General features: G+C 39.6%; 3 protein-coding genes across 4 annotated transcripts; all 3 read right to left on the reverse strand.

Moving 5' to 3' along the window:
* Positions 1-10: 10 nt before the first annotated feature.
* Positions 11-16943, reverse strand: LOC143462376 (uncharacterized). 2 transcript variants are annotated; one of them, XM_076960510.1, is made up of 29 exons: positions 16853-16943; positions 16423-16658; positions 13989-14101; positions 12625-13089; positions 11926-12053; positions 11553-11728; positions 11348-11417; positions 11084-11249; positions 10880-11003; positions 10699-10793; positions 10376-10521; positions 9481-9577; positions 8465-8742; positions 7489-7599; positions 4978-5115; positions 4705-4833; positions 4198-4353; positions 4008-4118; positions 3702-3932; positions 3248-3332; positions 2868-2990; positions 2240-2498; positions 2060-2149; positions 1848-1929; positions 1584-1718; positions 1348-1472; positions 1186-1280; positions 944-1026; positions 11-783 (listed from the first exon to the last, which is right to left on the reverse strand). In XM_076960510.1, the coding sequence occupies exons 2-29, from the start codon at positions 16626-16628 to the stop codon at positions 631-633; spliced, it is 4170 nt and encodes a 1389-aa protein (XP_076816625.1). In that variant the 5' UTR covers positions 16629-16658; positions 16853-16943; the 3' UTR covers positions 11-630. The 2 variants fall into 2 exon arrangements, with proteins under 2 accessions (XP_076816625.1, XP_076816626.1); XM_076960511.1 differs by lacking the exons at positions 2868-2990; positions 16853-16943 and having other exon boundaries at positions 16423-16699.
* Positions 16944-22535: 5592 nt separating this feature from the next.
* LOC143462323 (acidic phospholipase A2 CM-II-like) lies at positions 22536-23941 on the reverse strand. Its single transcript, XM_076960441.1, has 3 exons — positions 23251-23941; positions 22952-23082; positions 22536-22787 (listed from the first exon to the last, which is right to left on the reverse strand). The coding sequence occupies exons 1-3, from the start codon at positions 23517-23519 to the stop codon at positions 22663-22665; spliced, it is 525 nt and encodes a 174-aa protein (XP_076816556.1). The 5' UTR covers positions 23520-23941; the 3' UTR covers positions 22536-22662.
* A 1272-nt stretch (positions 23942-25213) lies between these two features.
* On the reverse strand, positions 25214-27990 carry LOC143463085 (uncharacterized protein C5orf34 homolog). The gene is made up of 2 exons (XM_076961455.1): positions 27774-27990; positions 25214-27684 (listed from the first exon to the last, which is right to left on the reverse strand). The coding sequence occupies exons 1-2, from the start codon at positions 27828-27830 to the stop codon at positions 25768-25770; spliced, it is 1974 nt and encodes a 657-aa protein (XP_076817570.1). The 5' UTR covers positions 27831-27990; the 3' UTR covers positions 25214-25767.

Raw genomic sequence — 27990 nt, forward strand, 5'->3', positions numbered from 1 at the left:
TTGTACAAAATTTTAAAAATAGCAATTTATTTGCAAGAAAAGTAAAAATCGTACAAACAAACGGTAACCTTGTCGCAAACAGTTAAACCTTTCGGCAAATTCGTCATATTAATATTCATCCGCTGGTTAAAATGTCTTACCACCTTCCTTCCATATCTTTCTTGTACGTGGGCGCTATAGAGTGATAGCCAGCGATAATATATTCAATATTGTTAATAAAAACGAACCGAAGTGATACGGGCAACTGGATGATTGCTGACGTTCAGAAAAGACATCACAACATGTTTGAAAGAAATATTCGCTAGAAAGTGAAAATCGATTTGGCTTTGCATGAAGTACAAGTAAAATAAACGGGGTATTTTATGACTGTGACGACACGAAGTGTTGAAAAGATTTCAAAGCACAAGGTCTCCGCAGACCTTGTTTATTCACTTGAAAGGTAACATGAAGATTGCACTGTTGAAATTAGAAGGCCGAAAATCGTAGCAGCAACAAAACTTATAACAGGTGTGGCCTGGGCATGTGGTGGCCTTTGCTTTACCATGCATGCTGCCACTTACATTTCTCACCGAAGGCCTTTGAAGACGAACCCTACCATACCCATTTAAGACTACGGTTATCTTTCCGGGGTCACTGTTCTAGAGTTTTCATGTATTCCGTATATCCCTCGGCTCCCGTGACGATCGTGTCCATCCAAATTCTCATCGCTTCTGACGAAGGGGCGACGAAATAATAGACCCGGTCGTAACACTTGACGCAGAAGGTCAGGGCGGAGTTTGGGCTCTGGAATATTACGTCACTTAGTTCAGTTGAAAATTGCTGCTATTTATTGCTCGTCATCTATTAATTGTTACTGATCTGCGTCGTTTTTAGAGATCAAAGATTGCCAAAACGCAACGTGAATAAAAAAGACATATTCCTGTCTTTACCAAACATAACAAACCTTTTGTGATTTCAAATGATCGAAGAACACATCTTCAATGGCTTGAAAATATATGATGCCTTTCACTTTCGTCTCGTGTTTGTCTGTAACAGAGCATCAAGTTAAGAAAACTGAAAACTCTCCCGTTAAACCGAGTTCTTAACTGGGATGATACAAATCATAAGGCGATAGTGGTATTTCTAGAGTTTTAGCAGAATGAAGGTTTCTGTGTGGATTTTCTTGAAGCAATTCGAAGTACTCACCGCTATAATACGCGATGTTTTTCTTTAATCTGTCGAAAACGAACCATCTTTTTCTCCACGTCTTAATTCGTCCGCCCATTTTTGTGAGATAACCCCTATCAAAAAATTAGGGAAAAAATTACACTTGTTTAAAACGGGAACTCCCTCACCCACAGAACTTACCTGCATGACGTAGTGTTTACTATTGTATGACGACACGTGGTAGGGGAATGCCCGCATGACTCGATGTGCTCGCGAAGGTCGAAATCGCTAGAGCGAACCGGTAGGTAACGCGTCATTGGTCGAGCCTAAGTCACAGAAAAGCATCGCATGAAGCGGAGGTTTAAGAATAAAAATGCCAAATGCCTCATCAATTTGGATGTATTTTCGCCAACAATAGCGCATAAGTCTTTCAGTACCTGCCGCCTGTCAGCGTTGTTACGTAGTTTGACCCCTTGTGTTACGCTTTCTACGTCATCGAGCGACGAGCCTCCCAAAAGCTCATTATTACTTCCAAAAGAAGTTTTTCTAGCCAGGTTGCTGTTGAGGCCGTGCTGGAAGCAGTAACTTGGTAAATGACAATTGTTGACGCTTTGTTAAGCTTCAGCATTTTTTTTGCACCAATTAGTTCACGTACGGTAGCTTGTGAAACGCAGTTAGACGCTTATTAGTCATTCACTCACCACGTCCGCTAGGAGTCGTTTCTTCTCTGCCTTGGCTTCAGCAATCAATCTTTCCATCTCTAACAAACGCTCTACGTCCGGGCTGTTGAAACATTTTATCTGTTAAGTGACGTATTCCCGATCCTGAAAATGTAACTCCGCCGCTAATGTTTCAACCACCTAATTCGGATAGCGATATACACATTATGATTCTTACGTGTAGCTATACCCACTTGTCTGCGGCCTGACGTACAGACCATGCTGATACAGTGGTGTCTATGCTGTCCATGGAACTAATACTCATGTTATCCATAGCACGCCATCTAAAAAAACAAAAAAAATACGGGTTCACAACTATAGCAGGGCGTAACGACTTTAGCTTAATAACATTTCCACTCAACTCTCCTACATACTTGGAAGCTTCACCGTCATTTCCTGAATTTGACAGCGTCCTCACGTGGTCATTGTTACCATTAAACCTTGCATAGCTAGATGGCGCTGCAGAACTAAGTTTGTTGCGACTGGTCATCAGGGAAGCAGAAGAGGCGACAGACGATGGTCGGGTGTCAAGGGCTTTGATTCTTTGCTGTAAAGCGCTTAATTCCTCGTCGGTAACCCCCACCCCTGAATGCAGTGAACGTGGCGACATAGTTGTACTGGAACCAGTCGAACCTTCATAGAAGAACATATAAGTCGGGCTCCGGTACATTTAAGCGCTACAGTGTCCACGTTTTACGGTAAGTGGTGTTGATTATGTTTTGCGTGGGTGTGGTGAGTCATGAAGCCAGTGTTGCTATTAGGAAGTGACGGGTTAGTTAAAAGGTTGCTACAGCGCCAAGACAATTCAAATGCATTAGATAAAAAATTTGAACATGTTAAAGGAAAGCATGCAATGCAGAGTTTCGTTTGATATGACGAAAATGGAACAACATAAACAAGGAAAAAAATATTCCGCGTGCGATTTCAAAGAACGTACGAGGCACAAAAAGCCATCATGCATTACGAAAAGAAAAATGAGCCTAACATCACCATCGTCACTACCTTGCTTATGCTTGTTGCCGTTCTTTCTAAGCGTACTGTAATGAGAGACTGCTTTGTTAGAGGCGGCAAAAGGCGCAGCTCGCGGCCGGTAAGAAAGCACGGCGTCATCTTTATGCATTATTCCTGCAGGTGATGGTACAGGAAAGAAGCAGAAATAAAACAAAGAAACACGAGCAAGCAACAAGAGCAACGAAAATTGAAAAGCTTTTGAGAAGATCTAAAGTAATTCGTTACGCATCATGCACAGGATTAAACAGGAGTAAGCAAGACGCGGAAGTACAACTACGACTACGCTTAGCCTCCAAGTTAAAAAAAGGTCTACCGACAAGCAAAGATCAGTTCCAAGATCGGTTCAAAAACAAATGCTAACTACGTCATACCTTGTCGCCGGTGTGTGTTACTGTGTGCTGGTTCGTTCATCCCCATGGGAGGCGAATGCTGTCGCAAATCTGAAGCTTCTAAGGACTGCGAAGTGAAGAATATCGTGAAAGATATTTTAAGTAAAAAGGTAAATGTGACAACTGAAACCCCGGTCAGTACAACAGGGGTTCCCAACCCAGGTGGAAAACCTAGGAAAAGCATTTATTTGGATCCTAAAGTATTTAATTTTTCTCAGTAGAAAGATGCTTTTCGTAGAATCGAGGGTTACAACAAGACGACATCAACGGATTTCTAGGAATGAACAAGGTTGGGAGCTTGCACTAACTTGGCCTAACTGCAAGATTCGGGCGCATGCGAAGAGGACGTCAAAAGCATTCAAGATTATTTTAAAAGCGTCTTCCGGGACGTCCTTTAAAGAGGAAGAGAAAACTGCGATTGGATTCATTGACTCACCGACGAGACGTTTTCAGTCGATCTTTGTCCAGAGATCCCACTTCCTCCACTTATCTGTCGGTTGAGGAAGGAAGATCCAAAGGATGGATCTTCTGGTGATGCAAGCATCGCGTCGCTGGAGTTGAGCCTGCGATACGATCTTGCAATTGATGCAGGGGAATTGATGGCGGGAGCAGGTTCGCCAGTGAGCTGGTAATACTTCTTCTCCAGAAGAGTGGTCTCTTCCCTTTGCTAGAAGATAAGGAACGAGATTGAGAATCAGGACACACAATAGCTGCATCTATGTCTTGCAACGTGCATCTTTACCGCTTGTAATTCCCCGATTGCTTGGTCGCGCTCGCTATTCAATCGTTGATTTTCCAATTTCTGTTGATATTGTACTTCCGTCAGTTGACGCTCTAACGTGACCACTCGAGCCTAAAACGTGATTGGTGATTGTGAGTTTACTTCGCTCGAGTCATCTGCATCTTTGAGGACATCAGCTCAGAGCTGTTACCTTTCTTGCATCGATTTGTAACTCCAGTTTCCTCTTTTGACGAATCAGCTTCCTCTGCGTCTGCTCTTTTTCCTCATCCAGACGGCTCACCGTTTCAAGAGCTTGGAACTCAGTGTCTTCAAAGTTCCGCGCCTCTTGCTCCAATTCCTCCTGCTCCTGAGAAGAAGAGAATCAAAAATTTATGAAATGGCACCAAACGTTACTCAACACCGACAAGTAGAGGGCATCTTTATATTAATGTGGTTTGCTAAACGAGGAATGAGTCTGCTAGGTAGTTGTTTGCTAAACGAGGACTGCTAGGTAGTTGCCCGAGGCCCAACACTCATCTATTGCCAATAGATAAGATCTAGGCGACTTCACGACTTCCTACTGTGTCTATAACGCTGCAAAGGGAGCGATTGTACTTATATACTCACGATTTATATATATAAATACTTTGATACTTATAAATACTTAAATACTTATACTTTTATACTTACGACTACACTTACGGGTTCGCGCATTTACCTTGTTTAGTCTCTCTTCGATGGACCCTCTCATGCTCTCCGGGCAGTTGTCGATCTGGTTCTTTGTGTCGGTGATCTTCAACTGGAGTTCAGTCAACTTCTTTTTCTCCTTTTCAACAACACCTTGATGCTGCCAAAGGTTTACAAGATATATGTGAGGACGTCGTCTTAAGGCGCCATACGTGGCATCACAGCATAAACCAGATGAGCAAAAGCACGTTAGGCATGATAGACATCATATATATTGTTACATAATAACATTATCAGGAGATACCTTTTCACGTTGAACGACGTAGTCTTCCTCTAACTGAATGATGTGGTCCTTAATCCTTTCACACTCATGCTCTTCGCCTTGTAACAGTTTCCTCTCGGACCCTAGTTCGCCATCAATGAGGGCTCGCTCCATTTCAAGCTGCAATAATTAAAATAATCTTTGCAAAATACAAGAGCTATCCTGCGTTTATTTGTAGCACTCAGCTCTACGGGCTATGTAGTTACATATCTGTATAAACTCATCTATAATAAAACGAAGTTTAGGGTCCTGAATTCCTGAATTCAGCAAGTTGTGCTAGACTCAATTTCAACTGTTAACGATGACGATATTCTCGTTGACTCCACCCCCTCTGAAAAGGTCAAAAGCAGGTGTGTATGCTTATACGGTTCATCGAGCGTTATCGAAAAAATAAAAAAGTATGACGTCAGTGGAAAAGAGCACTTGACAGACTCACGGTTGAGTGAATTCACGAGCGAGCTGCTAAAGGTATCAAACAAACTGTCTTTTGTGAAAACCAAACAAACGAAGGAGTAAATTGAACGTTGTCGACGAGCTATTTCTGAGAAACGTCACAACTGAAAGCCACTTACAAAGCTGTAAAACTTGAAACAGAACTAAACAACAAACATGTCGTAGACCAAGTTGGTAGATCTCGATGAGCATTTTAAAGTGCGCTGTTTCAACTGTCATATCGGCAAGATTCAAGCGTCTCGACTTTACCACTCGACGTGTAATTACAATGACTCACATACCAGATACATAAAACACTTCAAGAAATTGGTCGCTCCGCCAGACATCTGTGCATCATTCTACCGGCACAATCTGCATCGAATCTCATACAAAAAAGACAATGTTTCAATTTCAAAGAAAGACAAAAGGAAACGACATAATGCAATTAGAGCAATTTCCAGGTCCTTTTGAAATCCGCATCACGTTTTGTCTCAATCAAACTACATTTGTCTGCAAAAAGCAATAAAGCGACAACGACCAAAAATGGACAGTATCCTATCAAAATTGTCCATTGCATCAACTGATAAAAAGCCTGAGCTACTACGGTCACCACAAAGCTTTGCTAAAAGCTACCGACTGACCATATAATGCAAATACCATCGGAAAATCTCAATTCAACAGAAACACCGCATAAGTACAAGCATAAACATTTTCTGTGTATATCACTTATCACGAAGATCACTCAAAGCTTCTAAAATCGGTTGGTCAGCGCAACAGTAAACCGCTCAGGGCGCTGTCGCAGCACGATCGGGTAAATAGCACACCTAGCATCTTATGAGTCTTGGCAAATGAACTGTGACTGTAAGACATAACAAATCGACCATCTGTCGTTTTGCGTCAGCGAACTTGAATGACGACCAATATGACCTTATTCGTGAGAAAATTACGACCGTTTGAGTTTGTTCAGGAAACGTTTGAAAACCGAGTCGGCAGTTAAACAAAGGGTCAGGCTAAAAACGACCAACGGCTCATTGTGCAAACACTATGTTTATCCACAAACACAGGCGCATATATGATCAATGTACGCGACTGGCTGACAAAATCTCTAGACTCCGCCATCGCTACGGTCAACCTAATCTTAACTATTCAACATTCTGTTAAAGTTTAAAAAGTAGATTTGCCGCTGTGCCAAAGGCGAAACAAAACTCCACAAACATTCAATTCAGCTTCAATTCGCTATGAACGAGGGTGTAGTTTACATGAAAAACTGAACAAATAGCACAGTCTGGGTTGGGGCACAGCCAACTATTATTCGTCTAAAGTAGTTTCCGCTAAACTATTGGCCAGCTAGACGATGCCGTTTTTGTCCATTGTCTAACCCAGCCGTTAAAGCTTTCAAACTACTGAGGATAAAGTGTCAACACTGACAACGACGGTACGATAACTCAGCTACACCAACATTGCCCATGTCCTATAGGTTTTCTACAACATTTTCCACTAAAGTGCTAACACGTTCACTGACAGCTAAAAATCACAGCTTCTTTTCTAAAAGTGCAATATGTCGTAAACCTGCTTTAAATAGGTGGCGTGAATTTTCTCTGACAATGAGCACATAGTCATAAAACTGGCGATGTCAGCCACGCTAATCGTCATCTTCGCCGCAAGGCAGGAGAAACGTTCAACAACGGCTCATGGTTATAAGCAACGTTTAAAAGTAAATTTTTAACCATGCGTGTAGCGAGATATGTTCGACATGCCTTTGTCCTTCGCGGCAATAAAAAAACGAAGCGAACCCGATCCCATTCTCATTACTTGACGTATTATATAGCACTTAGCACAATCAAATATAGTAATTAGATATCGGAATTACTAATATTTTTACAAGAAACATTTTGTAAACATTTGTACATTTGAGGTAGGACGACTTTATAGTCACATTTGCAGATATGAAAAGTAGAAATACATTTCTTGTACAAAATACATCTGGAGAAAACAGCAAACAGTTGTTTGCAAACTGAACGGTTGCAGAAAATCTAATAAAAAATTCAAACCCCAAGTTACCTCGCTAACGCTTTCGCTGAGTTGACCTTCCAGATCAGAAATCTTCTGTTGTATCTCATCGATGCGTTCCAGACCTTCTTCACGTAGTTTCCGGATCTCTGCAGCGTCCCCCTAAAGATAGGATAATTCTGAAAAGTTTGCCGACGTGTTGTCTTGAAAAGCAGCTGGACCGCACTGAAACCTTTTCTCGGTCCCCGCGTAGTCTTTTTTAAGACAATCAGTGCCACCCGAGCTGGGTCTACATCAAAGTTTTCACACATTTGGTGAGAAGGGAAGTCGGTCAATTTAACCCACGAACTATTCAACCCACAGACGTTGGTTGGATCATGTTGGGTTTAATCGCCCCAGTTATATTGTCCCTGGGTTAAATCTACCTGGAATAAGTCAGAATGATATAACGCAAGCTCAATCACCCGCATGGTGCATATGACAAAGAGTTTTGTTCGGCACAAAATTTGTTCAGAAATGTAGCGTTTTCAGATGTTTGAATTTCCTTTCGTTTAGAATAGCCGCCTTTGCCTACGACCTATAAGCACCCTGAGCTAGCCTTGGAACTTTAACTACTGTCATGTCGATGTCCAGTTAACGTACTTCTTTTGTAGCACTGGCCGCTTAAATACCTGTTGTCCAGTCACAATGAACACTTTCCACGGGGTCAGCGTTACAGGAGGTCAACGTGATTTAGGTTTGAAACAAACACTGACGATGAAATTCGAACTGTTGTCGAACTGATACCGGATGGGAACTAAACCAGGTACACGTTTGGCCTACCAGGTACACGTTTGGCCTACCAGGTACACGTTTGGCCAACCAGGTACACGTTTGGCCAACCAGGTACACGTTTGGCCTACCAGGTACACGTTTGGCCTACCATGCATTTTTAAATCGACAGAATATACAAGAGCTACCAACAACGCCTCGTCGTGTCCTGTAGATCTCATTACTCGACTTGGCCTAAAATCTATTGCGAACTTACCGTGGGAAACACTCGAGCTGTTGCTTTGTCTTGCTCCGCAACGCCAGCTAACGGTTGCAAAGTTCTGTCTATGTCCTGGCGCGCTCTTAGGGTTCGTTCTGTGCCAAGGTCGTCCGTGGCGTGGGAGCTAAATTGATTTCGGGAGGAAATTGGTTGCCGCAAGATTTCGTTTTCAAAAGATGCAAGTCGTCGATAATTCGCGGTTTTCGCTGCGTTTGATTTGCCGGTTGGGGGCTTGGAGCTTCGCGGGGACACGGGGCTCTTCGCGAGTTTCGCTTCTGAAAAATAAATTGAAAGTCGATTTATGATTTAAAAATAGGTTTCGAAAACGCATTTGAAAAAAAACACTAAAATGAAAGTGTTTACTAAGTTTGTTACAATAAACCACATCAGCATAATCAGCATGTATGGTCACGTTATTTGACGCTTAGATTTAAATCTTTCTAAACCTTTTGACTGATACGTAACACATGTGCAAATAAACACGCTTCGTTCCCAAACGTGATAATTGCCGCTGTTAAATTAATGATACTAAACGAATGTCAGTTTAAGGCGTACCGCCAATAACGTGACCCATCAGTCGTTCAAAATAGATTCAGTCGCTGTTAGATTCACGCCAAAGGGTGGAGTGTTGCAGAATGTACATAAATTAATGGATTAGTTGAAGACTTGTAAACCCATTAGCACTCAGAGCATTCACGAAGCTGAAGCCTAATTGTCTTGCCAAAAGAGAAGTCGTCGGAATCGTAATTTAATTTTTTCGAGTTTAATGGAAAACGTTTTGATTTCGCATTTCGTACAGAAAAAAGCTTTTAAACGTCCCGACATGAAGTTTTGTCGTTTGCATTATTTGCCCAAACATGTGCACCTCATGAAAGGTTTTTATGCGAGTTTTCAAGCTTGTCACTTTTCATTATGTCATAAAACGCGAAGCAAAACATAATCAAAATGTATCTATATATCATTAAAAATTAAAGTTATTAAACAGCCTAGAAATATTGGACAAATTATATTACCGTTATTGGCCTTCTCATTGGTGGTCCCATTCTTCTCTTCCGTATGATTTAAGAAGTCGGCGCACATATCCAAGATAGATTTCAAACGTGCCTTCTCCTGCGTTCAAAGAAAGTTGATGATAAAGCCATCACAATGACCTCCGCTATATCTATGTATATAGATAGCATTTAACTAGGAAAATATTTCAAGTAGTTGTTTGTACTCTGGTACGTCCAGATAAAGATTGGTTAAGCATTTCCATAACAAGGTCACTCGCTTAATTTAACGTGTCATTTATCGATAAAAACAAACTTCTGCATCTCTTCTAGCTGGGTGTAAAGCTTATATGCAGTATTGAAAGCTCTGTATACGTTTAACGTTAAAAAATACACATAACGCTGGACATCTTTTGAGCATAAAATCCAACAAGTCTCAAATGAAAGCGTCGTTCGCAGCAGTTTCTGTTGCTTGTGTTCTGGCGTGCCAGCTGTCAATCAATCTCGCCCTCCATAACCAGATGAATTTATTATTAACTTGAAATATCGGTGCTGAGTGCCACAGGCTACTGACCGGATTATGTCGTCACAATAGGATTCCAAGCATCCAGCGACTGTGTTAATTTACGTAAATATGTATTTGTGCTACTGCTACGAGCTTGACGTAATTAGGACGGAGCTGTAAATCTGCTGTAAAACTGCGGCATTCCTGAGCTGACACACTTTAAACCACAAAAGCATTCCTGTGAGATCATCGAACGCTTACAACAAAGCTCTATGACGTAATTTCAACAAACCTTTCTCAATGTCAAGTACGAACGCGATCATACTAGGGGATCACCTTTCAGCTCAAAGCGAAAATTAGCTGACGACAACAAGCCAAACAGATGTTATAAGATGTCTATTTCAATTAACTCACGGCGGACACGGCCTCCTCCTCTATCATCCTGGACCTGACCGCTTGGTCATGAAGCTCCCTCAGATCTTCCTCGTACATCTCGGACTCGAGCGAGTTGAGAGAAGTGGAACTTCCGCGATTATACGCACGGAGTGAACGAACAGACACTGGAAGGAAATGAGTCGTTTAAAACTAAATTGCATTAATACCCACAGTTCTCTTTTAAGCGTTTACTCGGTTTTTCGGAAAAGTATTTATCGTGGGAGGCGGCGCCTGATGCTTCGTAAGTGTGATTTAATTCGGGTTTCATTGATCGATTTGTTCAAATTTCGAACTTAACTCACGGCATTTTTTCATTCCTCCTTCGATATCTGCGGGCAAGGTTGACGAAGACAAACTTCTTCTGTACAGTTTACTTCCAGAATTCACAATTTCGCTTCTGTCAATGTAGACCGTGTGTTATTTGCGAGTTAATTGAACTTACAGACAAAACAAATGTTGCCTTTGGTTAAAGAGGTTCCAAACCTTGACGGAGACAAACTTCGTTCCCGCCCAATACTGGTGCTCGAGTCCCCTGTCCTCTCGTAGGAAAAACCCGATCTCTTCTGCCTTCGACCTACTCGGCCCGTGGTTTTCAAACCTGACATATCTGAAATTGTGAAAAATGAAATTTTCAAACCTGTGTGCTTGGATTAGGAATTGTAGATCCACAGCGTAAATTTTCCTTACTTAGTTTTTGCGGCATGGTTGGACTGGATGGTGCGCTAAGTGAACGGGCTTTCGACTTCCCCCTTCTTAAAGCGAGAAGTTCTTGGTGTTTCTGACGTAGTTGTTCTGTTGCTATGGCAATGGAAGACTTAGCTGACCGAGACAGAGACGCCGTGGAATTTGTGGCCTGTGCATAATCACACGTCATAATACACGTCACAATGATCTTTAAACACCTCCGGATTAGTTTACCTTATAACAAGACAAGGTATTTAATCTGCTTACGTTTGCGTTTTTATATGACGACGAATGGGGATTCCCCGACGAGGTTGTATTGTACGGCTCAGCGGGTGGTCTAAAATCCAAGTCACTTTACACTTTGCACAGGCAAATACGAGTAGTGTAGTTACATTAAAAACCGGCCGCTACACTCCACATGTAACATGAGACGTCCTTTCATAAGAGCACCTTGAAATGAATTTAATGTCACCTTGATAGAGCTGCTTCGGATGCGCTGTCGTTCTCTGCTTGTTTAGAATGTTGAGGTAAATTGTTGGGGTGATCGTTGGTTTGGATTTGGACCATGCGCGGCTTCATGAGCCCGTTTGGTGGACGAGTCATAACTGGTTTCTGGGAATTGTTTGGTAAACTTCGTAGAATCTTCGTCTATCGTAAAGTAAACGTTAAGATTATTACGTTATTAAATACATAAACACTTACTGCATTATTTCTGCTCTTGATTATACGGTACATACTTGCATAGTGAATAAGCATTAGAAGATTAAAATAACATAAATTATGCCGACGCTGATCAATAACCGAAATATTTAAAATTGCCGATACGGTGGACAGCAGACACTTACAGTTGGCGACGTTGAATTCTCACTGACTGCCGACTGGGGTGAGACCGGGTTCGATAAACTACAGGTCTCACTAATTCCTGTGTCTGATGTAGAAGGTGTTATGACCAGTTGCTTTTTCTGGTCACGTCCTGTAAAACGAAACAACAAGTTCTTTATTACTGTCAACTTTGTGAATGCAGAAATTGCCAAAATATCTTCGATCTTTCTTTCAAGCAAGACTTGATCAAATGGCGAAAGTCTGGACCGCATTGTGTGAAATTTATCAACATATCTCTGTTGAGCGTAAATGCCAGTCACCACAAGTGGTGTGAATCTTATTAAATTCATTTATTAAAGCGGATTTTTTATAAACGAATATCTAGTATTCTAGTGGAACATTAAGTTAGCCTTATAAACGGTTCGCGATTCAATGGGATCTTTCATGTTTATAAGTTTGTTTAAGTTATATGTATATCAATACATATTGATAAATACACTCAATCAAATCACTCAATAAATACACTATACACACAATACACTCAATCAATACACTGACATTATATGATGCTTAGCTTAACCCGCAAGATTGCAGCTTTTACTTAAAGTACAAAGACATCATATAAGTCACTTAAAGTACAAAAACATTATCATTGACCAACGGAATTTTGTAAATATTTACAGATTCCACTTCAAGTCTTTTGACAATCGCAGTGCGCTTACCAGTTGCTTCTGGTTCGATTGTTGTCAAATAGTGAGGGCTGTGAGTTGTACTTCTTAGATAATAATCGCTTCGATCACTACCGGCAGTCCTTTGTAATTCGAAATCTGATTCCCTGTCACTGTAGCTTGCACACACACCAGCAGTTTTCATTTCCACAAATGAACTTCGAAGTACGACCGGTGAAATGGTAGAAGAAGTTGAAACAGTCGCCGCACTCAGGCGGTCTGGACTTGCTTCTACGTTAGTGACAAAACCGTTTTGTTTTGGTGAAGATTCTGGGCTTTTCGCAGGCAGTGCGAGGTTCGGAGTGTATGATTGTGGATGGACATTGAAGTCTTTCGGTCCATGAATTGGTTTACTATTCCTTCCTGCAATGTTACTAGTCATTTCTCTGGCTCCTGCTGGTAGGATAGCAGCGGTCAAGATTTCTTTGGTAAACTGAGAATTATCCGACTTTAATCGGCCTGCAAGAAATAAAATACTAAAATACATCATAACATATAATCTCACCCTTGATTAAGTCTTATATTGTTTTACGTCATCTCGGCATTACGTAGCTTTGAATTAGATGTTTAATTTCATCCTGTACTCGAACAATGAACTTGGCAATTGACAAAAATATCGCGTTTTAAACCTGTTATGTTTTCTGCTTGGAAACATACAGAGGACTCTGTTTAACCTTATTCAGTTTAGGACTTGTATCTATCATTAAGGATGTAACTTCTGATAACAGGAAGATTAAACTGGGCACAAATTATCTTTTAAAGCTTCAGATAAGGTCTAATGATGTCTTATTAGATTATGGAGACTTATCAGGGCTTAAGTGAATGCCACTGCCTCAACTAAGGAACCGAAGGCAAAAATAAATAATGAAATGAAACCGCTGATGTTACAAAAACCAATACCCAAGGATGAAAAACCAACTGAGTTGTTGCATTTATTTGGTTGACTAACAATTTTGCTTTGTTTCTATTGAGGGAAATAAATTCTACCACAGGAAATACTTAATGGGAAAGGTAATCTATTATAATCTATCTATAACTAATAGACTTTGAACCCCTGAAGTTGATCTGTTAATACAGTGGACATAAGTGCAAAATAGGAAAATCGCAACCACTGATTTTTTTAAAAGTATTGGCACATACCACTTAAGGAGAAAAAAGTAATTCAAATCAGAGATGAAAATATAAGAATAGTCAAGCAAATAAACAGAAATTTATTCCTATGAGACATGTCAAATCCTTTCCATTTGATTGGGAATTGTCACATAAACAAGACATCCATAGATCCAATTATTATACTTATTGTGCAAGGTTTCAATCCTCATTGTAATTAATATACAGCTATAACATAACATACTTACCGTTAGTTTTTTGGTTGCTTGAATCAAACTTGTCAAACTCAATTAATGGATTTAAATTATCGTAATCACAGCAAGTTTCATTAAATCCACAATGACCAATCACGGTAGGAAATCTGCCAGATTAAGACATTTATGTACAGGGATTAATCGCTTTAAAATTACATCTAGGCATGGTATCAAAAACATTTTGATTTATTAGTCTTTTCGGGCAATAAAAGAAATAAACTAAGCAATAAAACAATACAACAATTGCAAAATACAAATGATCACACAGAGCTTATGAGAACAAGTGCTTTGCATTCATCACATTTGGTTAAAACCGCTTTTTATCCTTTATTTGGAAATTACAACAATCCTACATACAATAATTTCGCATATTGATTTGATACACATGGAACCTATTTACTTCTTGAATCTATTTATATTATCTAAACTCTAAAGTATACTTGCAATGAAATAACATAAATATCCAAGTTGGAAATGTTTATTGCTACCAAATAACTCTTCAAACTTTGATAATGATCTCCAAATGTCTGTTTAAACACTTTTGTGTTACCGGCCAGTAACTCAAACAAAACTAACAGCAAGTTATTTCTACCTGTCATCCTTGGTACAGTACGGTAGTGAATAATTAATCAAATTGTATGTTTGCCTTATCGGCTGCTCAAAGTCTAATAGGGTGAGATGGTTCGGTAACAAACTGATGACATGAAAGCGGCAGGTCTAACAACATAATTGTACATTTGATATCCATGATATATTATTACCATAAATCTTCAAGACGACTCTATCATACAGTTCCAAACTTAACACGGCCTGAATTGGTACAAGTACGTTATAAATGCATACTTACAACTCACTTAACCATAACACAGCCTAAGTATGCCACAAAACGCTCGTACCGACTACGTGGCTAACATGAGCTTAAGACGGTAGCTATTGTGAAGACTAACGACAAATAACGCAAAATGTTACACTTAAATTTATTGTACTTAAATTCTATCAGTAATTACCAGTGTTTAATTATTTAAGACATTTCATAAAAGAGGAGTTGGTGACGTCAAACGACATGTGTAGTACCACGACCATAATACTATCCTCAAGCAATTAGCAATAGTAGCCTACTATGGTATTCTTACACTGCGAGTACGCTGCCACTTTTCGCTTCGTTTTCAGTTCTAAGTTTCAGATATTTTTACTGTGAGTAAAACTAGATTGTGTTCTTTACTTCCTGTTCTTAACAATTGTACACATGCTTACATTCACTAAATGACGGTTGTTCTTGACACGAACAACCTTACCCCACGTGCTACGAATCGCATTACAACAAAAACTTTGGGCTAGTTACACTAGCTGACTAGCACCTCCACGACAAATGAATCAGCTGATATTGCGCTGACGCACAGGCGCAGATCGCCCTACATAGTCTCTTTTGAGGTGATACAGCGAAGGAAACCAAGAAAAACGAATCTAAACTCGCGCTGGCATTTACAGCATTTTCAAACCTCTCTTCGGGCCATTTTCTTCAGTCGATTGCCATCGTGGTATTTTTATCGCCTTGTAAATCTAGGCCTCAGTTATGTCGAGCGTTCTTGCAAGACGTGATAGATTCGCGATACCCACGGGTCTAATTTTAGACTAATCAAATATGATCATTACGTCATACAAAATTCATTAAAATAATAGAAAAATCGTGCGTCGGTAATTTGGGTCCCCATTTTATTTTGCCTTAGACTCACAGAAATAAGTGCCTAGCAAAGATTGATACTTACAGGTAGTTGTGTCAAAATTCTTAGTTCCGTGCTGTTCCAAACACCACAAACAGAACCGACAGAACTTTATTTTAAACTAATTTGCACGTGAATTTGCAACGCTGTTGAACTGGTCCAGAAAATAGTGCTAGCCTATGCACTTTTTACAAGTTACCCAGCTTATTCCATATCCCACGCACATAGAATAACTTTCACGTATTGTTCCACTCCGTCGAGTGACCTTTTTACACAGATCGCGTCAAACAATGGACATTTTTATTGGCCTTACAACCGATATGCTGCAGAAAGCAGAACGTATGAGAGTCTATAAAAATCTTTTGAAACTGTTGCCACTAAAGGCAATAACAGACTTGAACAGCTGGTCGAACGTTTCAGTCAGTCGTTAAACAATAACAAAATGGCAGACTAATGATTGATGGACAGTTAGACACGCTTTCTTTCTACGTTTAAGTTAATTATTAATTGCTTGCAAAACAACAGGCCAAGCTACGATCAGCTGATACAATCACGTTAAGTCACTATTACCTCATAATATGCTTCATAACTAACAATTCTCAGCTTTGGTAGTTACCCTAAAGAGAAACCACTTAGCCCTCAAAACAAACAATAAATTAAGCGTTTTAATCAAATCTAATTTCAAATTTCACTTAGTTTTAACTTACGGTTTATCTTTTGTTCTGGCATCACCACAAGCTTTGAAGATTTGATCTTGTATTTTCGGGATAGGTTGAACAGCTTTTTTATGACTGACAGTGGCAGACCTTCCAACTTCTTCGATGGTTAACAACAATTGGTCTAAATCGTCCTCTATCGCCCTCACGAGGGAGTCACGTTCCGTTTCTTCAGTTGGCTTGATGTCGCCCTTCATGTTCTTTGACTGGCGATAAGTGCGTAGTAGCTGTAAATTATATCAACACCGCTACACAGATCTGCCAAATTAATTGTACAAGTTAGGTATACCCATACTTTAGAGAATAATTGTTACTTATTCACGGAACTGCAGAACTAGACGTGCAGTAAGCAAGTAAGGTAAAATTTTTTCAGAGTCAGGAATAGTATTTACCGGTTCTCAATCAAATGATATTGACCAACCTTCAAAACGAAAGTGTTTTGGCTTTTTTCTGACCACACTATTGCTTTTAGAAGACATTTAACTACTTTCTTATACGAGGGAGCGACCTCATTTCTAACATTTTATTCTAAAAGACATAACATTAAGACTTTTAAGCTAGAAGCAAAACGCACTTAAAGCCAATCGACTCTAAATAGGTAGAAGGAAACGCAAAAGAATAGGAAGACATCTGCGTTATCTTCGTCTTTGTTGGCGGGAAAATGCCGACTTCCTATCTAAATATAACGACCTCATTCCCATCCTGAACCTCACATTGTAGGTTGTTCTACACCAAGTAAAGTTGGTAAACGAGTGATAACCGACGAGTAGACTGAACATTGCAGTGATAGCAAGAAACAGCAAAAGCAATGCCTCATATTTCACTCAACAAGACGACCGCCCCATCAACTTTCTTTGATAGGCTAAATTTAAACGTGCAGAATGGAAAATTTGTTACGTTTCATGGATGTTTCGCCTTAGATTGAAAAGAGAGAGAGAGAGAGTTCCTTTGCCTTCATGTCGAATTCCATAAACATAACACCAACACCAAATAGGATACACATTGTCTGGTTCTCCTTCATAGAAAACATGCCAAATATTTCACTCTCTCAAACTTCCTCTCAGAGCGTCACGTCAAGTAGTGCACTGGCAACGTACGAAAAAACCAGGGCTATTGTAGAACGACTAAAGAACTAGTCGGCGTTTCCAGACGAGCTACTAGAGCGTCCCAAAGGAGATTTCATTACGTACATAAACGCATTACATCGAGCGCTTAAAACGAAACAATTGAATCTTAAACTGCTTTACAGTGACCATCCCTCGTGGATATTTTCAGTACTGCGGAACCAATCAATTGTTTTGCATAACATTAGCGTATGTTTCGTCATAATGACAAGAGGTTAAAGAACCTTTGCACCTCTGATTGCCACGTTTCCTCTCAGTTGTCTGTTTTAAAGCAATTGGTGACGTGTTCTTTGCGGAACTGTCATACAAACGCGATCTAGGCACTTCACGAAAGCTTCCATTTCTCAAATATCGAGTACCTGGCCTCGTATCTGGAGGCAAAAGAAAATTATTTTGTCCGCATTGATTTTAATGCGATGGCCCCGTGAAAATAAACACCGCCCATCGAACGGCCAAATTATCGACCCGATACCGTCTTTACGATCCTGTTAAAGACGTTTGTCTGCGATTGGTTTCAGATAATTTAATATTTTCCATCGACCGAAAGTGGCCTGCACGAGAAGCAATGGATTCAAAGTCGAGTCATCGCTCAAAAATCTTGAAATTGAAAAGTATGCCGAGAATGGTTACCAGCTAGAAATGTCTGCTTTCACTGTTTTGCAAATGTAACTTAACTAAGTCTTGCTTTGGCCCCTAAGAAAGGACGAATTATTCTGTAAAGTGAGAATTGTTCTGTTACCAATGAGACCGGCCCTTTGTTTGTGTTCAGTCAGTCTCCGGCCTAACTTGTGATTTTAGCCAATATCCACACTTGAACTGATTCTGCTTGCTTTGGCTGATTCTGTGTTTTAACAAGACTCTCTAAAACACTTCTGTTTTCATATTTGTCCAAACACTCGAAATAATCTCTACAGTAGATTAAAACGTATAATCTTTGCGATTATTATTGCAGGAAGATTTAAACGATTTCAACGCCCTGAGAAGAAATCGAACTTTGCACGTGCTTGCTCTATACTATAGGGAGCTGCCACCTTATCGAATGGCATTTCATAACTGTGGGAACCTTGTGATTAAGCCAATGCCACGCCATTTCTAGATCATAGAAGGCGACAAGTTTCCTATCTTCACCGTTTCATAACAACAAGGCATTACTTCATACTTTCAAACCTAACCAAAAAAATCTCTTCAAAACTACGCTTGGCTAGCGTAGACTTCTTTCCATTCAAATTCACAGCGGTTACCAGAATCTGCTATACAGTAGGCTTACACTGTGGTTGCACATAATATATGTTAAAGACATATTTATCGTCTGCTGCGTGCTGCTCAATGACAGATGGACTTAATCCAATTCCAACCGATCGCAGTGTACAGCCATCGCTTTCAGCAAGTAAGACCAGCAAGGAATTAAAAGCGCGGTTTTGCGTAAAAATCACTGAGCTTATTCACATATGTACAGTTCTCATCCACAACCCTTCTATAATGATGGCTATCTACAACACTATAGCAACAATCAGAACCTGTAATCTAAAACGTCACAGCTAACACCACATCTATCAGCGCAAAGCGATAAGGCAGGTTACAAGAAAAAAGCGACATATCAGACTTCAATGCAGGCACTTTGACTGCAGAAAAATACACAGCACAATGGAAAGATTATTTCTCCGACAGACTGGCAGTAATGGGACCATAATTACGAGTTGTCTCCGTACACAATCAAATTGCGTGGACACAACACAGTAATGACGTCATTTGTTTTGCTGAAATAACACACCTCAGTTGCAAAGCGTTCGACACGTTCTGACCAGGCGGACTTTCAAATTTGAAATTTACTCAATACTTTTACGACGCTGTTAACCTGTCATAGTGTCATACTGTTACACTATTAATTCAGTTTCTTTTTATACTACATACCTGCAGGAATTCGGAAATTTTCCAAACAGTTAAAACCTTCAAATTTAAGTATATTCCTGTCTCTGTTCTCTCGTTTTCAAATTTAATTGGGCAGTTCAGCGAAATCTAAAACGAAACTATGTCGTTTTATTGCATGCATTTACAAGGCAAGGCAAGTACAAAACAGACGATTATATGAAATTGCTTCCTGCGCATTTCGCCTCTCATGTCGTTTGATTGTTGTCTTTTAAAACGACGATTTGCCTTAAAACTGAAAGTAACAACAAACAAAGAAACTTGCGAGTACTTTGCCGTTAACGTGGTTGAGTGAACCGTGTTAACGAACAAGACATTTCGCACGAATCTAAACAACGAAGACATTGTTTCAGCCAAAAGCCTCTATCATATTGTTAAAGTTGCTAACGACCAATTTTCCTTTTGTGACGTAACAAACTGTTCTGGGGGGTTGTGTCACGTGTACAACATAAACAACGTAATCATGAGTAAAAGTTATTTTTAGCATATGACGTATAGGCTACGCTCAAGTAATCGGTTGCATAAAATGCACTTTCTAATAAGACTGGTGGCACTTTCTTACAACTATCAAAGTAACAGTGTTCAAGGGATTATGAAAACAAAACATTCTTGATTTAAGTATTTACTAATTTTACCATATGACCTTTTTCGACTTAAAACCAGCCATCAACAGCTACAGCTCCAGTAAATGCGATCTCCTGACATTCAACAAAATCTGCCTGTTGCCCGGTTTCCAATTTCGCATTCGAATTTAACGGAGCGAAAAGCGGATTTTTAGAGGAAGCGGTTTCGATATCAAAGAAATTCTTTAAACAAAAAGCCATTCATCATTTCATTGCAGGTCACAAGACAGACCACAATGAGCCAGGTTGCATGAAAAAGACTTGTTTTGTTAAAAGAGTTTTTTGAGCGCGCGTGCGGAAATCGTCTGAAAAGTCTCCAACAAAGTCGTTAACCGGTTTAATTACAAGATACATTGGCTCTCCTGTTACCTGCTACTTACTGTATAGTTTATACAATTTACGAATAAACTCTGCAATCAATGGTCAAGTAGGTTAATGAAAATAATCAACAACCTTATTTTCTGGGTGTATTGGGCTCAAAGTTTGTGGACACTGGGACCGGACTAGTTGCACAGTATTTACGAAAAAGTTGATAAAATTAATAATGCATTGTCTTCGCAGCCTAACGCAGTTTATCAAACGCTGTCGATCAAAATGTTATTCTATGTTAAAATTCAAAAGCTGGCTTGTGTCGAACCGTTCCCACTCACTGTCCCTAAATAAAAAAAACTACTTATCCTTGGCGTATTGACTCAGCAATTACGTCATGAGCTCTTGAGGAGAGAACATGTTGTGTAAAAGCAACTCAAGCGTGACAATTGGTGTTTTGAGAAAGCCGCAAACAAATCCATTTGCAGCACTTGGGCAATTTTAAGACGGTATTTGTGGTATCGGGGCTTAACACTGCCCTTTACCGGTTATCAGATCGACTTAGAGTGCCCGCACGCTTTTCTACTGGACATATGTACGGCCACAATATTGGCTGTCACTGTTTCATTGAAAACATGGCTACGTTAGAATTTATTTTTACAGTTTCCTATTAACTTAAAGTCTCAACTTAAACGTTATAACGTATAAGGCTAACTTAATTCTGTCTTTTAATCTAAATCTACCTTCGATTGCCAGACTTGGATCCATGCAACGACCAACTCTTTTGAAAATTATTGTAGTTCCAAATCTCACGGTCATCAGTTTCATGAACCTGTCCTGTCTTATTCTTGTTTTCGAAGACGTGTTCTTTAGTGTACATTAACTAAACTTTCAATAATAAAACATCAACTCTTTGCGTATCCATTTCTCCGAACCGTCTATCCTTAACAACGGACAGAGTGATTTGTTTAATGTGAAAGAATCACTTTCTATATATTTGCAAGAATCAAATTGTTCATCACACAAAAACAAGCCGAAACAAGAAGGTATACATCTCTCTCAAAAGCGAAAGACATCTGATGGGATTTTAATCCTAAAATCGTCCCACGCCACCTGCCACGACTGCGTCAGCAATCTGTTTGGGTCTGGCCTGGTTGGATACGTCCTGGTTGACGTGGAGGATTTTCAACGCCCTTCGATTGAAAACGAGATGACAAGTCGGTCTCCTGAGACGGGTTATTACACTCAGCTTCGATTCAATAAACTTCTGGTGAATGGCAAGCAATTCTTTGGAGCATCATAAAAGATTAAACTCACAATAGATCACAGTAGATCGACTGGGTTGGGATGTGCAACTAAGAACTATCCTTCTTCGTGTTGCATTAACCATACGGTTTAAAACAGAAAAAAAACTGACACCGAATGGTTTACTTGTTGTGTTTTTCATTTTTTTTTTCAAAAATGAAAAGACATTAGTTTTGTCTACAGAGAGTCTCCAGCCTTTTTGGGCTGTTGGCCGCTAAGCCAAAATGATGACAGGCGACGATCTGCCGAAAGCAATAACATCACATCCTGGTATGAAATGTGTCAACTTTTCACTTTTGTAATTGAACTAATTATCCCAAACATCTCTAGTTGACAGAATGGAAGTTTTTTCGTTTTGTTTGGCTTGGTTTCGAATATCAGTTGACTCGACTTGACACAAGTCACTTCTACCAAAAGACTAAGGAATTACTATTTATGTGGCTCTGCATTACCACGTAGCGGATGTGTGCTTTAGAGTTTAGATGACTTATTGGCGACAGCAAATTTTGAAAATGCATGATCAATTGATCATGCATTGACATCAATGTGATTGGTGATAAGTGCGGGTACCCTACTACAATAGACAGATGACAAACTCAAATGCCTGTTAGAGCGTGCTTGAAGAACAATGCATTTTGTATCAGACGTCAACTACTGAAGGATCTTCGGGATCGAGGAGTAACGTGATATAAAATTTATCCAATAACCAAGTAGATGTAAATGGTAAACCTTTTCGAAACAAATGTTTGCAATTGTAATTTGCTTGTAGTCAGCCATTTGCAAATCAATACTCGGCTACCTTGGCGTTTGATGACGTTTGAAGTCTTTTAATTTCACTAATAACACCTTTTATTCCAATTCATCCCATAAAAATGCTGTACAATGTTATACTGTACAATGTTTAAAATTTTTTGGTAGAGTTCCTTTCGCTGATAGAATGTACATCAGCAGGTGCTGCGAACCCGACCACCAGAGTAATTGTTGTTGAAAACCCTCTTATAACGAGCAACACAATAGGATAGACGCCTGTCGCATTCACATAAACCCTTACCAGCTGTTGTCACGCCAGCTGCGATAAGAAAAGAAATGTTAGTTTTAGTGTTTTTTCAAAGGTGCGTTAGACAAATTTATAGCCTACGTCTGCGAATATTAGCACCGTGTATGTTTGTGAAATATAGCAACAATTATTGATTCAAAGTCACTTTGCACATTTAAACTTAGCAATAGACTTACCAGAACGACAGAATGTTTTCCTTTGATTTTGAGCGCACACAAATTCATAGGGTTCAAATATCATGACTTCTGTGAGCGAGTTTGATGCTTTTGTAACACCGCCGAAACATCTATCATGTGCTTGACAGCACCTACGTAATATCCAGCAAAGTTACGCATATAAGATAACATAAATGAAAAGTTAACAACGCAAGCGAACTATATAGCCTAGGAAAGGCACTTTTGTTATGTTTTGCACAATAATTGCAGGCATAGAACTTTGAGATGTACGCATAATGTATCTTTTCGTAAATTATTACCTGTCAATGGAGTCCTTTGGCTTTCCCTTGCCTCCAATCCCGCAGTAGCATCCATAGGATATGTATTTTGTTCCAAGTTTTAAAAGGTCGAAAATGTTCCAACTCATTCCTTGATAACAAGCCATCTGTTTAATGAGATTCACGGACTGAATGCTGCTCGAGATGCGGTTTTGCCCGGTATCACTTTCACCATCGTTCTTTACTTGGCCAGCCCGGATACGACAGCAGCAGACAAGCATCATGAGAAAGACGCAAGAAAACGACTTCATTTTCAAAGAAACTTCTTTTTCGCTCCAGACTCTGTCATTTACTGTCAACTCTGGCCTCCGCGAATGATATTTAAAGCTTTTTTTATCTATTTAATTATTAACTCATCGGTTTAGGGTAGTTACAGTGCAAAGTTTTTCATTTGATTGACGTATATATATAACAGCGTGGGTTTGCGGTATTTTTGGTCCCTGTTGCTATTTAAGGGTAAATAATTTCCTCAACTTCCTTAATATAGAGCCAGTGTTTTCATAAATCCAGCCAACCCACACGGAGGTTATTCATAACCTCTTAGTTTTCAATAAACTTTACCCTATTCTAACTAGGCTTGGCTTCTCCCGCACACTGTCATATCAAAACGTGGCGTACAGTTGCATTGTTTGCTGTAGAAACTTGAAATTTGGTGACTTTTCCTAAAAAATGTTCAGCTATCTGTCCATGCTTGTTTGATAAAGTTGGATTTTGTAATTTTTAAGATATTGCGATATTTTCATAATTTTCCTCTGCTTTGCTCTGCTCTCCGCATTGAAGCGTATTACTCACTTACGCACCAATAACTCGACTAACTATTCTCTTTCGTTCTCTTCTCGCGGTCAGCTGGTTTTCCGCACAGCGGGGACGCGGCGTAACAGGAAGAATTTCTAGAAATGTGTCACTTTTAGAAATACTTAATTTACACTAAATTCACTTTCTTTAGTGTTACAATTATGATGTATACAGGAAGCCAGATGATTTTTCTACTAACCTGTAAAAATCCGATCAGTTTACGACGTACAGTTTTCTAGTAATTAACGATTGAAAATGTGTGTGCGGGGTCGGCCAGACCTAGTTTTTTAGTAAACTCGCGAGCCTGGTTAGGATAGGGTTTATGCCTATAATTGCGTAGAGCAGCAGAGGCAAAAACTTCCTGCTATTGTTGTTGTATAGTCTGTATTTGCATTGTGCAAGCTTGCTGGCCTGGACAGCAGCAAGCTTGTGTTGGGTAAATCAGTTTGTGTGACGAGCTGAAATTCTGTTAAACTTTTAGCTTAAACTCATTCTGAAGTAAATCACCAACATTAAAAAGGCATCAAAGCCAATAAGCAAACCAATGGAAAGACCCCACTTCTAAGTTTACAAGCATTAAGATTACTACTAAGCGTTGCTCAACTTCTCGATGCTTATTATATTTTGACAAAACTTACGAACAAAACAAATTGAAACGAACCCCTAAAAATTATCCCTGTCGTTTTGGAGCGGCGCATTAAAGTTTAGAATTTATGTTCAAGGTTTCTGCCGCACTTTATGCTGTTACCGCCACCATCTTAATAACCGCGCAAAAATACACTTGGTATAAGCATAATAGCTGCTTTTGTATCACCACGATTACTGGCCTAAGAAACGATACGCCGTGATGGTTGGTAATTCATGTTCACTTCAATACTGTCCAAGAACACGTAACCGCAAATGGACTCTTCCGTGCCAGCAGTGTCTCGACTCCACTTCTGAAGTCAATCATCCGAACTCTGTCGGCCGTTTTTCATGATGAAAATTAAGCTGGTTATGAGGAACGGCAGAGAGTTTCTGACGGTTGTAAGAAGCTACGTGTTCTTGAAATGATCTCAATCAGAAATAATTTCTCGTTTGTGGTACCGATTATAGTTGTAGTGATGAGCGGGGTGGTATGGATATGTCTCATGCTTAGTCCGTAGGTTGCTGCTTATGAATTGAAGTTTATTGACAAATCATGCCCCAAGAAAACTCAGAAACATAGAATGATAAAATCGTGAAAGGGCTAAAATACGAAGAGCAGCTTTAAAATTTGAAGCTTTTGCAATTTACATCAAGCGCAAACTAGCTTAATAGCGCCCGCCAACGTCAAGAGAATAATGTCGTAATGGCCGCTACAAGTTAAAAGTTATACTAGACCCCATACCAATAACAAGTTATAACAAAAAAGATGTCGCACGTTTAAGAGAACATGACAGAAGTCCCGTAAACTCATTTAAAAGAATATTTTTGTGCCAAAGCCACTCAGTCACAATTATCAAACAAAATATCAAGTGCGCATTGAACAACCACAAAGCAAACTATGACATATAATACAGGAAACACTGACTAGATCTTACAACCTTCTACTGTATACATGAACACATAATCACAAAATACAATGCAAGTGCTAAATACTATAAAACTACACATAAATATTAGTTAAAACCTCCCTGCAACAATGAGGAACTACGAACCAGGAACATCAAGCCCATCAACAACTTATATTCCGCTTTTTAAAGATTTTATTAAATTGTCGATGTCGTCAATTGCTTTAGATGTGGTTTGAAGAGCGTTTTTAACAGTGAAGGGGGTTGGAATGCTTTTATTAGGAAGTTCTGACGTCATCTTATTCGATCCTGTGTGTACATGACCACAGAAGTTAAGTTCCATGTAAACTGGGTCTTCACACAACTCCTTGGCAATCTGTAGCTCGCTGCTTTTATTCAAGATCGAGTCATTACTGGCCAATACGTTAAACCGGTTGATTTTTTCCAGCTCATGAGAAATCATTTGTGTTTTTTCCCTGGAAAATATTGTGTCGGAGTAAAAATCGTTCTCAATTCTTTCTGATTTCGGTCTTGCCAACCAAAGCAACCAATCAGCGGCTGGTTTGGTGTAGGTTGAAGCTTTATGATCCGGAGAAAGAATGTTGTTGCAAATAGAGTAACTGCCATCTGTGAAAAGGATTCGACAGGATACAAATGCTAATCCATCGGGACAAGAGCATAAGTTTTCAACCACCTTCTCACTAACTGCTATATTAAGCATGGTTCCATCGTCAAATGAAACCTGGACGCTCCCCCCAACTGCAGAAAATTTACCCAGGCTTGGGATTACACTCGTTTCAAACAAGCTGGGTACTTTATCATTGACCGGGTTTAAGTTGTTGTCATCTTCATTGAGATCATCATTTTTTAGCATCACATCAAGAATACTAGAACCATGCCAACATGGCTCATGAGCATGCAAAGTATCCGAAAGGAGGCTGAATTGCTGTTCTGTATATGAGCGAAAGCGAATGCATCGTAAAATTATTGTCTTTAACTCTGAGTCAATCGGAAGAGCGTTGGCTGAGTACATCCTAGTGGATTGGCTTGCTGCACCCACATCATTAACAACGGATGGTTTCAGATGAGTAAAGTAATAACTGGTTGACGGAGTAGAATAGATGATGGAGCCATCCGGTAACCAAGCTTCCATAGAGCTGTACGCGGCCTCTGAGGAAGACTGCTTTTCCTCATTGCACCCAAAATGCGTTACCCAATAAGTAATACCACTGTTCCATAGCATTTTAACCAGCTTGTGTTCAGAACTGCTTTTACCATCAACGGCAAACGTAGTTGGTAATATCATGTCTTCATTGTCATCTTCCCTTTCTGCTCTCCATTTGTGCCGGAACTGTTTCTTGCAAACGCTAGTTAAGGACTTCGGGGCATGAGTTTCAGATAACATATCGGCACAGGCATCACCTCTTTTGTCACCCGACATATGCAATGCCAACAGCATTGGATACTTCCAGTAACTAGGACAACAACCTACAGGAAATATGCTTTTAATCCAAACATATTGACGACGTGTATGCTTTTCAAATGTTAGTTGACGGGAATCTTCAAGCAGATTTGGGACTGCTGACACTGATCTTTCTTCTCTTGGAGAGTTTGAAGGAGTTGAAGCTTGACTTGTGCTTTGACTTATCTTGACCAAATACTCCACAGAGACATGTTGTTTGTTGCTGCTGAGCACAAGTTTTGCGTAGTCATCATTGGCATTTACCACCACAGTGCCATCACTTAATACATCTACATTTCCTAATGAGTTTGCTTTAATATCTTCTACAGAAGGCCATTGATAGCCGGCTATGTCTTTATGCAAAAGCACAGTACTGCCATCACATTGAGAGGGAACGTATGGTCTTTGACAGAAATGGTTCCTACAATTTAAGGCAAAATTAACTTTGCATTTGGTTTCACTGGTAGCGAAGCAACATCTCTGTTGAATAATGTTGTTACTTTCATTGTTAAGAGGGGCATGAACACGAGACCTTATGTAGTGATAATTGGCACCACATGGTGACAATTGCAGCACCGATAAGTCTTGAAAGAGTATTTCCACACTGTCATCCGTGTACAAGAGAATCTACAAATCAATAATAATACCAGTATTTATGAATATAGCATAATATGAATATTTATGAATAAGGCCTGAGCATAATTTTATGTATATACCTGCTGGACATTGTTGGGTTCCACAATGTTGTTAATATACTTTGGTACATTTTCCATTATGCTATTTTTTTCATCAGTGTGTAGGAATGCTTCTGATAACTTTTTGGTGATATCAAAAACCTCAGGTATGTATTTATGTGTCTGTGCTTCTCTTCTGTTGTCCAAGTAAACAAATCTAAATTAAGCTAAGACCACAAACACTAAAACAAAAATGAAA

This window comes from Clavelina lepadiformis, chromosome 6 (genome assembly GCF_947623445.1).
Source record: "Clavelina lepadiformis chromosome 6, kaClaLepa1.1, whole genome shotgun sequence".
Lineage (NCBI taxonomy): Eukaryota > Metazoa > Chordata > Ascidiacea > Aplousobranchia > Clavelinidae > Clavelina > Clavelina lepadiformis.

Coding starts and splice junctions, on each gene's coding strand:
- LOC143462376 (XM_076960510.1), bottom strand. CDS start 16,628: ATGAAGGGCGACATCAAGCCAACTGAAGAAACGGAACGTGACTCCCTC. Junction 12,054..12,624: donor AATCGAACCAGAAGCAACTG/GTAAGCGCACTG, acceptor TTCGTTTTACAG/GACGTGACCAGAAAAAGCAA. Junction 2,150..2,239: donor AATGACGGTGAAGCTTCCAA/GTATGTAGGAGA, acceptor TTGTTTTTTTAG/ATGGCGTGCTATGGATAACA.
- LOC143462323 (XM_076960441.1), bottom strand. CDS start 23,519: ATGAAGTCGTTTTCTTGCGTCTTTCTCATGATGCTTGTCTGCTGCTGT. Junction 23,083..23,250: donor CCAAAGGACTCCATTGACAG/GTAATAATTTAC, acceptor GATATTACGTAG/GTGCTGTCAAGCACATGATA. Junction 22,788..22,951: donor GAAAACATTCTGTCGTTCTG/GTAAGTCTATTG, acceptor TTCTTATCGCAG/CTGGCGTGACAACAGCTGGT.
- LOC143463085 (XM_076961455.1), bottom strand. CDS start 27,830: ATGGAAAATGTACCAAAGTATATTAACAACATTGTGGAACCCAACAAT. Junction 27,685..27,773: donor AACCCAACAATGTCCAGCAG/GTATATACATAA, acceptor ATTGATTTGTAG/ATTCTCTTGTACACGGATGA.